This window comes from Cryptomeria japonica, chromosome 5 (assembly GCF_030272615.1).
Source record: "Cryptomeria japonica chromosome 5, Sugi_1.0, whole genome shotgun sequence".
Taxonomy (NCBI): Eukaryota; Viridiplantae; Streptophyta; class Pinopsida; order Cupressales; family Cupressaceae; genus Cryptomeria; species Cryptomeria japonica.
Window position 1 is genome coordinate 85424879 of NC_081409.1, and position 14874 is coordinate 85439752.

Consider the following 14874-nt stretch of genomic DNA (forward strand, 5'->3'; position numbering starts at 1 on the left):
CTTTAGTAGCCTCTAGAAAGTATAATACTTAATCTACACAATTATTTTTGGAGCAATAAACAAAGAATAATACATGAAGTGGAATCTCAACATCAAGCTATTGAGTACATGAAACTAATCTAGATCTAGATGCATAACCGTATAGACACTAAAAGAGAGATAGGATACCCTGCCTAAGAAACAACACAGCTGTACTTACTCTTCCCAACTAAAATGCCTTTAGCACTATCAATTGGAACTAACTGTGATATGTTCCAATTAAAAAACTTATTACTACTTCACATGTTCAAAATATAAGGGAAAGAAAACTGAAAATTCATGTTTGTCACATTTCTCTGAAGAGATTTTTAAGCCAACACTTGCCTTGGCGAAATTGATAGAGGGGCTATTCCTTCGAGCACTTGTAAATATAAAGATTAGGATGAGCAAGGTTAGACCATATACCAGTGTATCAGATTTAGAGCTAACCAGAGATAGATCTGGTCCAGAAGAGGATGAAGTATAACCATCCAATGGTGTAGGAGATCTCGACTCTGCACCTTGAAATGGTGATCTTAACACTAAATTTTGGTGAGGCCTCCTATTACAAATTGAAAATCGAAAAACAATCCTCCAGTGCATTTCCATTTGCCACAGCATTTTGCTTTCCCCCAAATGTGTTAGTACATGAAAACCAAACTGCTGCTGAGTTGTAACAAGAAAAGATGAGATGGTGAGAAACTAAATAGCAGGTTTCATGGTTGAAATATGCGTGCAGACTCTTTCAAGAGTGGACCTATTCCAAGCATCTTTACGCACTTCCAAAGAATTACAAGTAATTAAGACAGATAATATATTTTTTTAAATAATCTGAACAATCTTTTTAATTAGATCCTTGATATCTTGACAATGTCGTCTTGAGCTTTGTAGATACAGAGAGTAAGTAAATGTCGTTATCATCGACGTCAATGTTATAAACGCGTACTAATTTTATTTAATTTTTAAGTTTATTTTATTTCAGCAAGACACATCCTTATAATAAGGTTCAATAAGAAGTTCTTTCTTTAAAGTCTTTTCTCCAGCTATTAGCCCACTCTTTCTGAGTTTAGCGGCCAGAAACAGAAACACAAAATGGAGTTTTAGATTTAGAAATCGAGTCATTTATTTGTTTTTATACTTTTTAATTTTAAATTATGATGAAAAATTAGTTGTCATATCTATATGGTGAACTTCAAGAAACATAATCTAGAAGGACTAATTTATTATATTAAAGTAAAAATTAATGCAAATCAAAATATTTAATTTTTTTAAAATATAGACAAATAAAATCTAATTTGTAAATTACACTAATAATACAATAGATTGTGTGTATGTATATGTATATGTATATGTATGTATGTATGTATGTACGTATGTATGTATGTATGTGTGTGGACAATTCAATAAATTTAATAAATTAAATGTATTAAATATTAAAATATTCAATTTAAAAATTCATGCAAATCAAAATATTTGTATTTTTTAAAATATAGATAAATAGAATCTAATTTGTGAATTACACTAATAATACAATAGATTGTGTGTGTATGTATATGTATATGTATATGTATGTATGTATGTAGATATATATGTATGCATGCATGCATTATGTATATGTATGTGTAGACAATTCAATAAATTTAATAAATTAAATGTATTAAATATTGTATAATACCACCACACCTAATTTTGATGCTAAGTGCTAGTTAATATATACACCCCATGTATAATACCGTATCGTTTATCACACTTCAAAATATAGTTATTATTACAGACTGCACATGGTAATCGAAGTTAACTTTCCTTGCAGAACAGCTACAAGTATATATAGTGCGTGAAGACTCAGAAAAAAACACGTACGAAAATAATAAACTTTGGTTTGGCTCAACGTTTGACTCGACTAATTAGGAAACGCAGAGTAGAGCCTGGTGTTATTTGACATTTCTTAAAAACAATAAATGAATATTGACTTGTCCTGCCTTGATCATCGTCCATTCTTATCTGGCATCTCAATCTGAATCAACGCAGTGGATGGATCCTCTGAAGAAATTGCTGTAACAGGTGTAAAAGGGTTAAGATCTTGATAATCACCATCAAATGAGGTTAGCAAGGCATGATAATTTAGCGGTGATTGTTTTGAATCACCTGTGTGTTCTACAAGACTAATATCTCTGTAAAGTCCCGACTGTCTTGTGGCAGCTCTTATCCATGCAAGTTCTTCCACCACCTCTCTCATGGACGGCCTTGCTCTTGCTTTCTTTTGCAAGCACGCTTTTGCTAATCTTGCCATACTCTCCATCTGCCCTTGGTTTTCTTCATTCATGACTTTTTGATCTAAAATTTCAGTGAGGCGGTTCTCATCAAGCGCAGAGAGGAAATGGTCATATAAAGCGCACATAGATCCTTGTGTGGAGAGCAAGGGCGTAAGACCAGTAAGAAGCTCCACCAGAACTACACCAAAGCTGAAAACATCACTCTTGTCTGTAAATTGATTGCTCCTCACGAAATCAGGATCCACATACCCTCTAGTACCCACTGCCATAGTGCTCAAATGCATTTCTTCAGAAGGCCTTAAACGAGAAAGACCAAAGTCTGCTACTTTTGGGGTCAATGTTTCATCTAACAGAATATTTGAAGATTTTATGTCGCGATGGAAAATAGGTTGAGAAGCTTGAAGATGCATATATGATATTGCCTCTGCAGTTTCAATGGCAATCTGCCGCCTTGTTTGCCATGACAACTTCGTCTCGCCCGAATGTAGATGTTGATAAACTGTGCCGTTTGGAACAAATTCATACACAAGCAATGGAAATTGAGTTTCCATGCAGCAACCAAACAATTTCACTACATTCCTGTGATGTATATGAGACAGAATTATAATTTCATTGATAAACTCATCCGATATTGAATTGGGTTTTTTAATTGCCACAGGCAAGCCATCAGCGAGAACTCCTTTGTACACAGTTGCGAATCCACCCTTCCCCAATTCTATTGAATAATTCTTGGACGCTATTTGAAGTTCTCTTTCAGAAAATATTCTTAGGCCTTTTCTTCCTCCCATAGAAGCTATGCGTTCCTGTAACAGTAATCCGCCATTCTGCCGGAAATTCCTTTCTTTTGCATTTTTCAAACGACGCCGCCGCAGACACCAAAATAGTCCACAAGCTACCATAGAAACCACAATGAATGAAGAAATAGACCCTGCGCTCTCATCAAACAAGCAGAGATGATTTATTGACTATGCTATTTGAAATATAATGAAAAATAATATACAGAAACACGTTGTCAGAGATGATTTTATTGACTATGCTATTTAAAATATAAAGAAAAGTTATATACAGAATCACTACTCACCTATGAGTCCAGATATGAGGGTGGTTTTGGATTGTGGGGATAGACATTTCTTCCCATTTGTAAAGCCATCTCCCTTATATCCATGCGCACATGAACAATTATAGGAGCCTGCCAAATTAAGGCATATTCCTCCTTCCTCTTGTCCAACGCACATATTCAACGTTTTATCACTGCACTCGTCTATATCTGAACAGCCATCATCACTATGATCAGGATCCTTGATATTTTCAAGAGCAATGGTTATAACATAAAAAACAAGATATTAATAGTGATTCCTATTAAGAATAGTGCAGAGATAATACCTATGCAATCAGTGCCATTCAAATAACCATTTCCTTCATACCCAGGAAGGCATTTGCATACGTGCCCTTTTTCGGTAGGTGAGTCAATGCATTTTGCGTTGATGGAGCAAGAATAATTGGCAGTTTCTTTAACCATGGAGCAATTCTGACTGCCGATACTCCAGTTAAGGCGGAGACCATAATAAGCCTTCCTGCCTTCTCCCCAAAAGAGGCTTGTTTCATTGTCTACTACGGTGAAGGTGGAGGGGTCCAATATGGTGGAGAAGCCACACTTCTTCTCATAATTGTTGGTAGTAGAATTGCGCAACCTAAACACACCTCCACCAGTGAAATTAAACCACTTCGAGTTATCTGGAACGCTAACTTCACAACAGCCATAGCGGCAGTATGGTGGATCACTTTGAGGCTTACAAAGCGATACACATCTAACATCGCCCAAATTCCCGTATGCATAAGTACCGAATGTCTTACAGCCAATAACCACAAATTTATTAGACATGGAAATGGTGAAAGGCCCACCATTAGGTGGCTGAAAGATTCTTGATTCACTGCTGTTTGTCTCACACGATTGGAGTTTCAGAGAAGTCGAATTGATCATCAGATAACCCATATAATCTATCTTCATAATTTCATACTGGTGAGGTGGAAGAAACTTGTCAGTATGGTTACCTAAATAGGCAGTAAAGAATGGAGCTTGCATCCCAGTAGACCTCTTCTTCCTGCATTTGATCTGAAAACCAGGGTATCCACAATCAGAATTTTTAATCCAAAAAGGATAACTCACATTCATAGAGCCACAGATTTCAGGATCACATTTCGCAGCACTCAACCCCACCAAGCACATGCAAATTAAAAAGCAAACCAACACTCCAAAATGCATTTGTGTTTGCCAATATTTCCCTCTTCCCCAAATGAGTTGTTGGCAATGGGAACTTGCTACTCAATTATAACAAGACAAGAAAAGATGGTAAGAAACTAAAAAGGCTGTGGGAACTATATAGCTGCTTAATGTTTGACTGGGTGTAACACACACTGTTCTTGTTTTGTGGGCTGTATAAAATACTTAGCGTTTGTAGACTGGACCTGTTCCAAAGCATCATTGCAGACGCGTTCAAAATATTGCGAATAATCAATTGATTAAAGCTAATTCAAAAAATAAATTAAAAAATTCTTTAGATATGACCATAGACTGGAGATAGTTTTTTCACAATGTCGTGTTGAGCTACATCAAGTAGTAATTTTTGTTTCAGTTTTAAGTTCTCTTTGATTTCAACCAGACAATAACGTTAATAGTAAAGTTCGGTAATAAGTTCTCAACTCTTTCAACAAATACTGCCCTACGGAAAAGTCAGAAGAGGAAGTTTTATAATAGAAAAACATGACAAGCGCGATATATATTCAGATGCGATTCCAATTATATCTATTCAGCATTCGAGGTACATATTTGACTATATTTATCAATTAAATGAAATTTTAAATTATATTATATTTTGAATTTTAATCAATTAATAAATGATTTAATATATATTTAAGAGGTTAGGTATTTAATATATAAAATAATTAAATTTGATTATTATATTTAAAAAATTGATTTTGAAAAGATTTAATTATTTTAAAATGTGAATAAATAACTTAAATATTTTAATAAAATGAAATCTTAGATCTGAAAATTGAGTCATTTAAATTTGTTTGTTCTATCTTAAAATTGTTAACTAGATGATAAAATAACTCGTGTATCTATATGGTTAGTATGTCTAAAAGAAACTAATCTAAAATTATATATATATATATATATATATATATATATATAGACACACACACACACACATACACATACACATACACATACACATACACATACACATACACATACACACACACACACACACACACACATATATATATATGTGTGTGTGTGTGTGTGTGTGTGTGTGTGTGTGTGTGTGTGTGTATCTATGGGTGGCTGCAAGAAGTTGAGTCCCACTTTTGGACAAAAAGTGGAAGTGTTTTCTCTGTTTCTCAAATTTTTTGTCCATTGATGTCAAAATTTGATGCACTTAGAGATTGAATCTCAAAAAACTTCAGTAATAGAAAATATAATGCTCAAAGTCTACTTTTCAAATATGTAATTTATTTTAATACTCACATGCTAGAAATCCCTTTTTAGTAGGCATGTTTAAAAACCAGTTTTTCAAAATGCCTATTTCAGGACCATACCACACGTGTACGACCACCCTTTTTTGATGCAAATAAATGAATTTTTGCAAATCCTTCTGGGAAATGATACCTAAGACACCAAATATTGATGAGAATATTTTTTTATTAAATATTTATTTTTTTATTAATTTTTAACTAACAATAAAGTATATTTTCAAAACATCGGGTGTATGACCACCATAATTTGATGAAAATTTCATATTTTTCAATTTTTTTTTAATATTCAAAATAATTGTATGTAGATTGATGTCATATAATTTATTTTTCTAAAAACCTAAAAAAAAAAGGTTATTAAAGTTTTAGTGAACCTTGGTATTTTAGGTTTAGGTTTCACTTTTGATTAATAAATAATACAAAAATAGTAAAAGTAATCTTATCACTATGAAATATACATTTCTGAAATCAGGACGCTTAAAACTCTAATGGGTTTTTGTTTCGTCAAAAAATTCAATCAGAAAGGCCCTCAAAAAGTTAGGCCAAGGTAGAAATCTAATGTTGTTTTACCTTAGTCATTTTTTTGGAGGTCCAAGCATAGGCTTGGTCCCACCAAGTCTATCACGAAGCAAAAAACAAAGCTAAGGGTTGTTTCCCACCCCTAATTTTAACAAAAGGGAGCCCATTTTTTAAATTCAAAAAATGGGGGCCTGTTTCGCTTTGTACCGTTGAAAGCGAAACGAGCGCTTGTTTCATTCAATAATGGGCACCTGTTTTTGAAAAGATCCGTAGGGCCAAAATCTGGCCCACAAGCACAAATCCCAATGATTGAATGATTTTTCAATCATTCCCTGACAGGTACGATTTGCAAAGAGAATGTTTGATTAATCATTCTCTTTGTTTGTCTTGTTGTCGATTTGATAAGGAGATCGATTCAAATTCAAATTTTGGTGTAGCCATGGGATCAAATCAGCCCAGGAAGAGGCAAAGGAAGGTTCTGACAACTGAGGAGATTGCAGTAAATAGGGAGAAGGAGGAAATGCATCAACGAGAGAGAAGATCAAGAATGAGAGAAGGAACTTCAAGTTCCACAATCATTTTAGAAGAGGAGAACATCAATGAGACCATAAATGCTGACGAAGGAAACACAATAGAACCATTTAATTCAGGCGCATCTTCTAATCCATTATTGGATACATGTATGTCTTCATAGCCCTATGTTTTTTTCTCATGAAGAAATTGGTGATTTAGTAGAAGCAGGTTACTTATTAAATAAAATTCTAATTGAAAATCAAACCCCAAATGAAATTAGAACTCAAGTTGAAACTGAAATTGAAATCCAAATTGAAACCCCAAATGAAACTAGATCTCAACTTGAAACTGAAATTGAAGCCGAATTTGAAACTCCAAATGAAATTGAAAATCCACCTGCAACTAAAACCAATAATGTGTATGTAGACATGGAAACACCAATTTAAAATGAAACATGTTTGAATGATAATCAAATGAATGAAAATTTTGAAATTAAAAGTGATGTACTAGACAACCTTCCTGGCTTGGTTTCGTGGAGACAGATTAGGACACATGCAAATAGATTTTTTAGACTTTTTTTCTATAATAAGAAATTTGGGTTTCAATATCAATTAATGGTACAACTAATTAAAATGACTATAATGCAAAAAGTGATGAAGAAGTTAGGCTTTTATGTCAAACCCAAGAAGAAGGACGAGTCTTTAAAACAAGTTGTATCGACTGTTGCTAGCGCCTTTGATACAATTGGAAAGAAAAGTCATTCTAAAGATAAAAATGCGGCACGACGGGCAATAACAACAACTTTAGTAAGCCAAATAACTTCTAATAAAATAATGATGAGTAACATAAGTGGATATCTTAATATTCATCGCAAAACTTTGTCAAGAGCTGTAAAAAGAAGAGTTAATTTTGAAAGTGATCCGGCAAACAAATTGTGGAATTTTAGTGGTAGACTACCAAGGTCTGATATGAAACTTACTGGTGGAGTCAAAAATTTGATTGAAAAATTCTGGCACGATAATACGAGAGTATCACCTAATGTTAGAGATGTTCTTAAATTAAGAGTTGGGTCAAAAATTCATGATCCACATCCAAAACACCTATTGGACATGACTCAAACTAAATTGTATAAAAAAAATTTGGATGATAAGGTGTTGACTATTAGCATTTGTCAAAGGTCTTTTGAAAAGTGTAAACCTTGGTATGTTCGAATTAACAAGGAAAGAGTCACATGTTGTTGCAAAACTCATGTTCAATTTCACTACCATTATGATGCATTTTGATATATATGTGTTACCATGCATAGTAATGGAATGTTCCAAGAATGTGGTATAAATATACCACCTGAAACTATAAAGGAGTTTATTTCAAGTTTGTTTTGCAACCCACTAAATGAACAAAATTTTCTTTTCAACACATGTGTTTTTGGTGTCTGTGATATATGTGGCAATCTTGTATTGTTGGATGAATGTTTGCATGAAAATCTTTCAAATGATTTTGGACAACAATTAGTTGATGTTAAAAGATTTAAAACTATTGAGTATCCACTGAAGGATGGAAAGGTTGGAAAATGATGCGATCTAATCATTGAAAAAGTTAGTGTTCATGCATTTATGAATGCATTCAAGAGTAACATCGTACCTAAATATGTTAAACACACTCAAAATGCTAGATGGCTCGATGGTCAGTTTCGATTATGTAAGGATACATTTCCTATTGGTAGTATACTTTCAATTTTTGACTTTGTAGAGAACTACACGCTTGCACCACAAGATGAGGTCCAATCACCAAACTACAATTTAGTGCAAGTATCGATTTTTGTCCATATTGTCTATAGGCATGCACTAGATAGTACAGAAGAGGATCACAAAATTTTGAGAGAGTACCATTTCTATATGAGTGATAATAAATTACACTCATCTGAGTTTGTCCAGTTTTGTTTCAAGACCTTTTTTCAGAATTTGAGGGAGAGAGAAATTCAGATGAGACAACATCTAATATGGTCTGATAATTACACAAGGCAATTTAAGAATGCTAGAATATTTTATTGGTTGAGTAGGATTCATAAGAAAACTAATATCGAACACATGTGGAGTTTTTTTGAGGCTGGACATGGGAAAGGAGAAAATGACGATATCGGTGCATGTGTTAAGAGAGCCATTTGAAAAGAGCAACTCAAATTCGAGGAAAAGGCTAAATTTTAAAATGCAAGTGCAATTGTAGATTGGTGTAGTGCAAATTTATCCATAGGATCAAGTCATAACTCTACAATTAGACGTTTCTTCTGGCTAGTTAAAGAGGAGAATATCCTTCCAAGATATGATTGTGATACAATCAATGGGTCAGCTAGATGGCATTCATTTAAGAGTTCTAATTCTAACACTTGGACTATATGGACTAGAGAGCTTGCATGTTTTTGTCAATTTTGTGTTGTAAATGAATGAGAAGAATGCGAGAATACGGAATGGGTCGAAGAATGGCAACAAAAATCCTTAACACCTACTAAGACACAATATGAAGATGTTCGAAGAAATGAAGACCCCGATCATGCATTTGCATCAGAAGATTATGATCATGTTTCAGATCTCATACAACCTGGTAATTTAATTCAATTTATTGTTTATAACTTTAAATTATATATTATTGTGTATTGTCATATAATTTATGATTTCATATTTGAATTATAAATTCTAACAAGTTTTATTTCTACATGTACTTAAATTTGTTTTCTAGGAAATGTGTATGATATTGTTGCACCTGAGGATAATGATGAGCAGGTTGAGTATTGGCTAGCTAGATGTGTAGAACCTAAGAAAAAGTTGATATGTGATCAAGTAGATGATGACGGTTTTTCAGTATCTAGTTGGGTATGTTGTGGTAGTTGGTACATGGCTACACAAATACTTAATAAGAAGGAATGTCTTACTAGCTTATGAAGACTATCAATCAGAAAAGAAGATTATACACTATTCTCATTTAGTGGTGGCAACAAACATCAAATTAGAAAGATACAAAGGTAGACCTGCTAATAAGGTATTGTGGGCACTTTAAGTAGAAGAGAATGAGGCAATCATAGATGCATTATAGAAGAGAGAGGATGCGAATGGTATATTAGGTTGAATCAAATTTATATGCATGTAAGTTTGCATTACTTGTGTGAACTCTTTCATATTTAATCATGATAATTGTTTTTCTTTGTCCCTTTAACATTGTATTCGTTATCTTCTTCTTAATGTTATTTTATGCACATTGTAATTGCGTTACAATTGAATTCTAAATTTTTATGATATATTTATTTTATCGCAATCTCTTCATAGATTAATTGTAAGTTCAAAGATAGAATTATGTCTTAAATATGACAACTCTATATTTATCATTGTATGACAAATCTATATTTATAGTGTGCTTTTTTATTTTAGTACCATGAAATCCATGCTTTTCATACCACTACTATCCTCACTAATAAACCATCAATACACTAGTAAAGTAGTGTGGTCAACTTAAGAGGAAAGTCGATACTATGTTTGTAGCTTCCTTTACTTATTTCAATGTAATTATTCCATATAGCAGGGATTCCTTTACTTATTCCAACCCTTCAAAATGTCAAAAGAATTATGCATATCAAAAAAAAATTGACAAGAAAGAATCTATGTCTACTTCCTTTCAAATCATTGAATAATGTTATTCAAACCTTCCTAATAATTTGGTTAGCCTTAGTTCCATCAATCCAGTGGATTCCTCTATGAGATTCATTTATAATTAATAATCCTTTTATAATTTTCATATCAAATTTATATGCATGTAAGTTTGTGTTACTTATGTGAACTCTTTTAAATATTTAATCATGATAATTTTTTTTCTTTGTTCCTTTAACATTGTATTTGTGTACATTTGATACAATTTTGGTTTCATAAACAACATTATATTAGTTATCTTATTATTAATGTTATTTTGTGCACATTGAATTATAAACTATTGCACTATAAGATGATCAATCACAATGTTAAAATATAAAGTCATAAATAGATCACATAACAAGTCATAAATGAAAAGTCCTATATACAATCACATAACAATTCCTGATGACATAATAACAAGTCTTGAAAAAATAATAATAAGGAAATGACATTAAAACAAGTCCAAATAACATAATAACAAAACAATGTATCACATATATAATCACTAGAGTGCGCCAAATCACGTAACACGACCTGATATCATAATAGCAAGGAAATGACATAATAAAAAGTCCTATATATAATCACATAACAACAAGTCCTATATATAATCACATAATAACAAGTCCCAGGATAACATAACAAGTGCCATCATAAAAAGTCCACAATACAATAACATGACATGATCTAAAATATACAATCTAAGAACTCCCGTGCATCTCATTTGCAGTCCTCTTCACTTCATGTGAAGGTGGCTGAGATGAATCATCCTGCTGCACGTGGTCCTGAGATGCACCATCCTATGTCTGTGTAGTATCAGTGTCTCCACCCTCCTGTGCAGTATCAGTGACTCCAGCCTCCTATGCAGTATCAATGTCTGCACCCTCCTGTACATTATTAAAATATTTTACATGAGAATAAGATTTAACATGAGAAGAAGTTACTTGCATAATTCACTTATAAAGTAATTAAATACTAAAATTTTTAAAATAAATTACCATATGATCATGCTCTACAATGCCCTCACTGGTATGGGGAGGTCCACTATCATGAACAAGAAAAGTGGCTGTAGTGAAGTCCTGCAAAAAAAAACATTGTACATCAATTTTGATAATCCCTATAAAAGCCAGGTACACAGTATAAACAAATTAGAAATTATTTTTCTAATCATCACCTCAAATGATAATGTTGATGATTGCATCTGGCTCAATCCCATTGCCATACCAATACTGGTAGTGGTATGGACCTGAACAACATATATAAAGCATGATTCAAACTTGTATATATACATAAATTATAAAGTATATATATAGACTATAAGATTATCACAGAAAAGCATACATGTGATGTAGGCAAAGTAACTAATGGTTGAAGGCGTACATGTGATGCACCATCAAACAATCCAGAAGCCTACAATTGCAAAAAATAATGAACATGAATCAAAGTTGTACATAAATTAGTAAGCATGTAAACACTTCAAATTAATGGATGAAAAACATACTAGTGGTATATGAGGTTGAGCCTTAGTGGTCCACGGGTCACGTGAAGAACTACCCACCTTAGTGCTACATGAAGCACCCTACAAAATTGAAAAAACATATCATATGTACATCATTACATTAAAAAATTTATTGTTTATTTTAAATGTACATATCTATACAATGTATCTAGATGAAAGTGCATATCATAAATGGGGCACCAACATCTCTAGGTATTGAGGTAACATGTTGTTAGTTCCTCAATGATGTGGTATGATCCATCCTCTATTCAGAAAAAAATGAATCATGTTATGGTTCATATGTGTATATATAAGGAATTTAATATTGCACTGTAAATTATACAAATTAATTTGTACCTCTGTAGGCTGATCATCATCTTCCCATAGGAGATCAACATATGAAGAGATGACATCAGCACGTGCAGCCTCCTCGACATCATCATAACCACCATGGGCAGCATCATCATCATCATAATCACCATCTCCTCTAGGGGTAGCCTCACTCTATGGACCCCTACATACATCCCCACAACTCGTGCAAACATGTGCTAAGCTGGGGGCATCCCTCACCTCCCGCAACTGCTGTACCAAATTGCCTGACAAGGCATTCAATGAACCTAGAGCAGAATCCACTGCTCAATGATGGGCAGGTGCTAGAACAACTGGTGATGGAAGAGGAACCAATGGATCATCGCGCACACGGTTTCTAACCCTATTGCTCAATTTTGCTTCTGGCCTATCTTGGGGCATGCCTCTCCCAACCCCCTAAAATGATCTAATATCAAAGTAATTGGGCTTTTTGCCCAATTCAAATTCAGTCCATAATTTCTTCAAAAAATACATCAGGACCTCATGATTGGAGTGTGGTGGATGGCCAAAGAGCATCCACCACCGCTCCCAAAAGTGGCTAGCAATGCCCGGGTGTCTACACCATCGAATAGAGATCCGTGGCTTCTTTGGATCTATCTCTTCACCCGTCTTAGGGTTCACAAAATATTTTTTCAAATCCATTTTTGTTATTTTTAATTCATTAACTTGTTTGTATGTGAGGCCATTAGCGTAAAATGCATGCAATCCCTCACGCCAACTACGATACCTATCTAGCTCACTATCTAATGCCTGCATAAACTGTACAATGCCTTGCATACTATCTGGAAGGCGTAACAACTGAGGAGGTGGATGAGGCTCACGCCTAATAGTATGAATATCTCTAATCAAAGCATCAATATTCATCCTAATTGTCTATCTCAACTGATCGGGTGGAGGTGGAGGTGGAGGTGGAGGTGGTACTAGACCTAATAGCTCATCTATCTCAAACTCATCCATCATGTGAAAATAATTTGCATATATATACAAACATGAAAATTTACAATTACATTTACAAACATGAAAATTTACAAACTTGAAAATTTACAATTACAATTACAAACATGAAAATTTACAATTACAAACTATTTAATTTACATTTCACCTTCCAAAAAAACTTATAATTAAATACAATTTAGCAACTTAAATATAAAAAAGGGAAACTCACATAGATCTATAATATTATTAATAGGTGGGTAATAATAAGCATCATTTAAGAATTATTATCCACTTAAATCAAAGTATAAGAAAAATTCTACAAAATAAAACATCATACTGCCCATGCAACTCAAACAATACCTTTTAACATCTAAAAATGAATTAGTATAAGTTCCATCAAAATCAAAACAATAATCATTAGTTTAAGTCATAAGTTATATCTATGAACTTGTCAATACATGTACTACTTTGTTGTGTTCTTTTCTAGAATCATTGGATGATTTAGTGATTGCAACTAGTAGTACTACACTAAGTTGAAGCTTGAATAAATAGTAGGTTCTCTACTCTTGGAGGAGTTAAAACAAAAAAAAAAAACTATATTTTTTTTATATTCGATTTTATATTCGTATTTTCTTGTTCAAAGTCACAACCCACAAAATGTGATTCCAATATTGATCTATATTTGATTATTATTTTTATTAAATCTACCACTAGTGTGATTTATTGTCCTCTGAACTTAAATCAGGCTATGTAAATTTAAAGCCTCGTAACTTTTGATAGAGAGCATATTTTTTCATGCTTCATGTGGCATTGAAAAGGTGGTTCATAAATCTTCATAGATCACACAATTATTTTCTAGAATATTCCCTCATATTTTATATTTTATTTTTTGTGATTTCACATTCTAGTCATTTACTTGGACATCTTGGCACTTGAAAATGACCATCTTACATGAGATGATTTTTTTGATATGTTTTATATATATTGATTTTATTGATCTTTTAATTTTTTATTTGTCCTAGGTTTCTCTATTCATCCTTTTGTGGTAAAATTAGAAAGGGATAACTATGATTCTTTTGTAAAATGGTATCTTGATAAGTTTTAGGTGGTGTAATCATTTTCCTTTTATGTATGGAGTCATACCTAAACTAGAAACACTAGAAATTATATAATCTTGGTGTAACATCATTGACCATGTATGAGTGATTTGATCTAGTATCAAGATCATGATTCTATGTGTATTGCATTGGATATTGATTTCCCCCACACACTTTGGAATAGACTTTAGGAGATCCATGTAGACCCTCATATCTCTCCATTCCTAGAGGATCCTATTGTAGATTGTTTCATTCCCTTTGTAGATGAAGATCACATACCCTTCGATGGTGATACTTAAGAGGAAATTTATTATATCATATTAAATAATTTATTTACTTAAGATCAACTTTTATATACATATTAAATAAATTTCAAAATATATTTTAATTATGTACATCAATTATATCAATTAGAATAAACATTTGGTAATGAAATACAA

At 32.9% G+C, this 14874-nt stretch overlaps 1 protein-coding gene across 1 annotated transcript; it reads right to left on the reverse strand.

Moving 5' to 3' along the window:
* Positions 1 to 2002: 2002 nt before the first annotated feature.
* LOC131875724 (wall-associated receptor kinase 1-like) lies at positions 2003 to 4518 on the reverse strand. Its single transcript, XM_059220358.1, has 3 exons — positions 3675 to 4518; positions 3373 to 3558; positions 2003 to 3219 (listed from the first exon to the last, which is right to left on the reverse strand). The coding sequence occupies exons 1-3, from the start codon at positions 4516 to 4518 to the stop codon at positions 2003 to 2005; spliced, it is 2247 nt and encodes a 748-aa protein (XP_059076341.1).
* Between the last annotated feature and the right edge of the window lie 10356 nt (positions 4519 to 14874).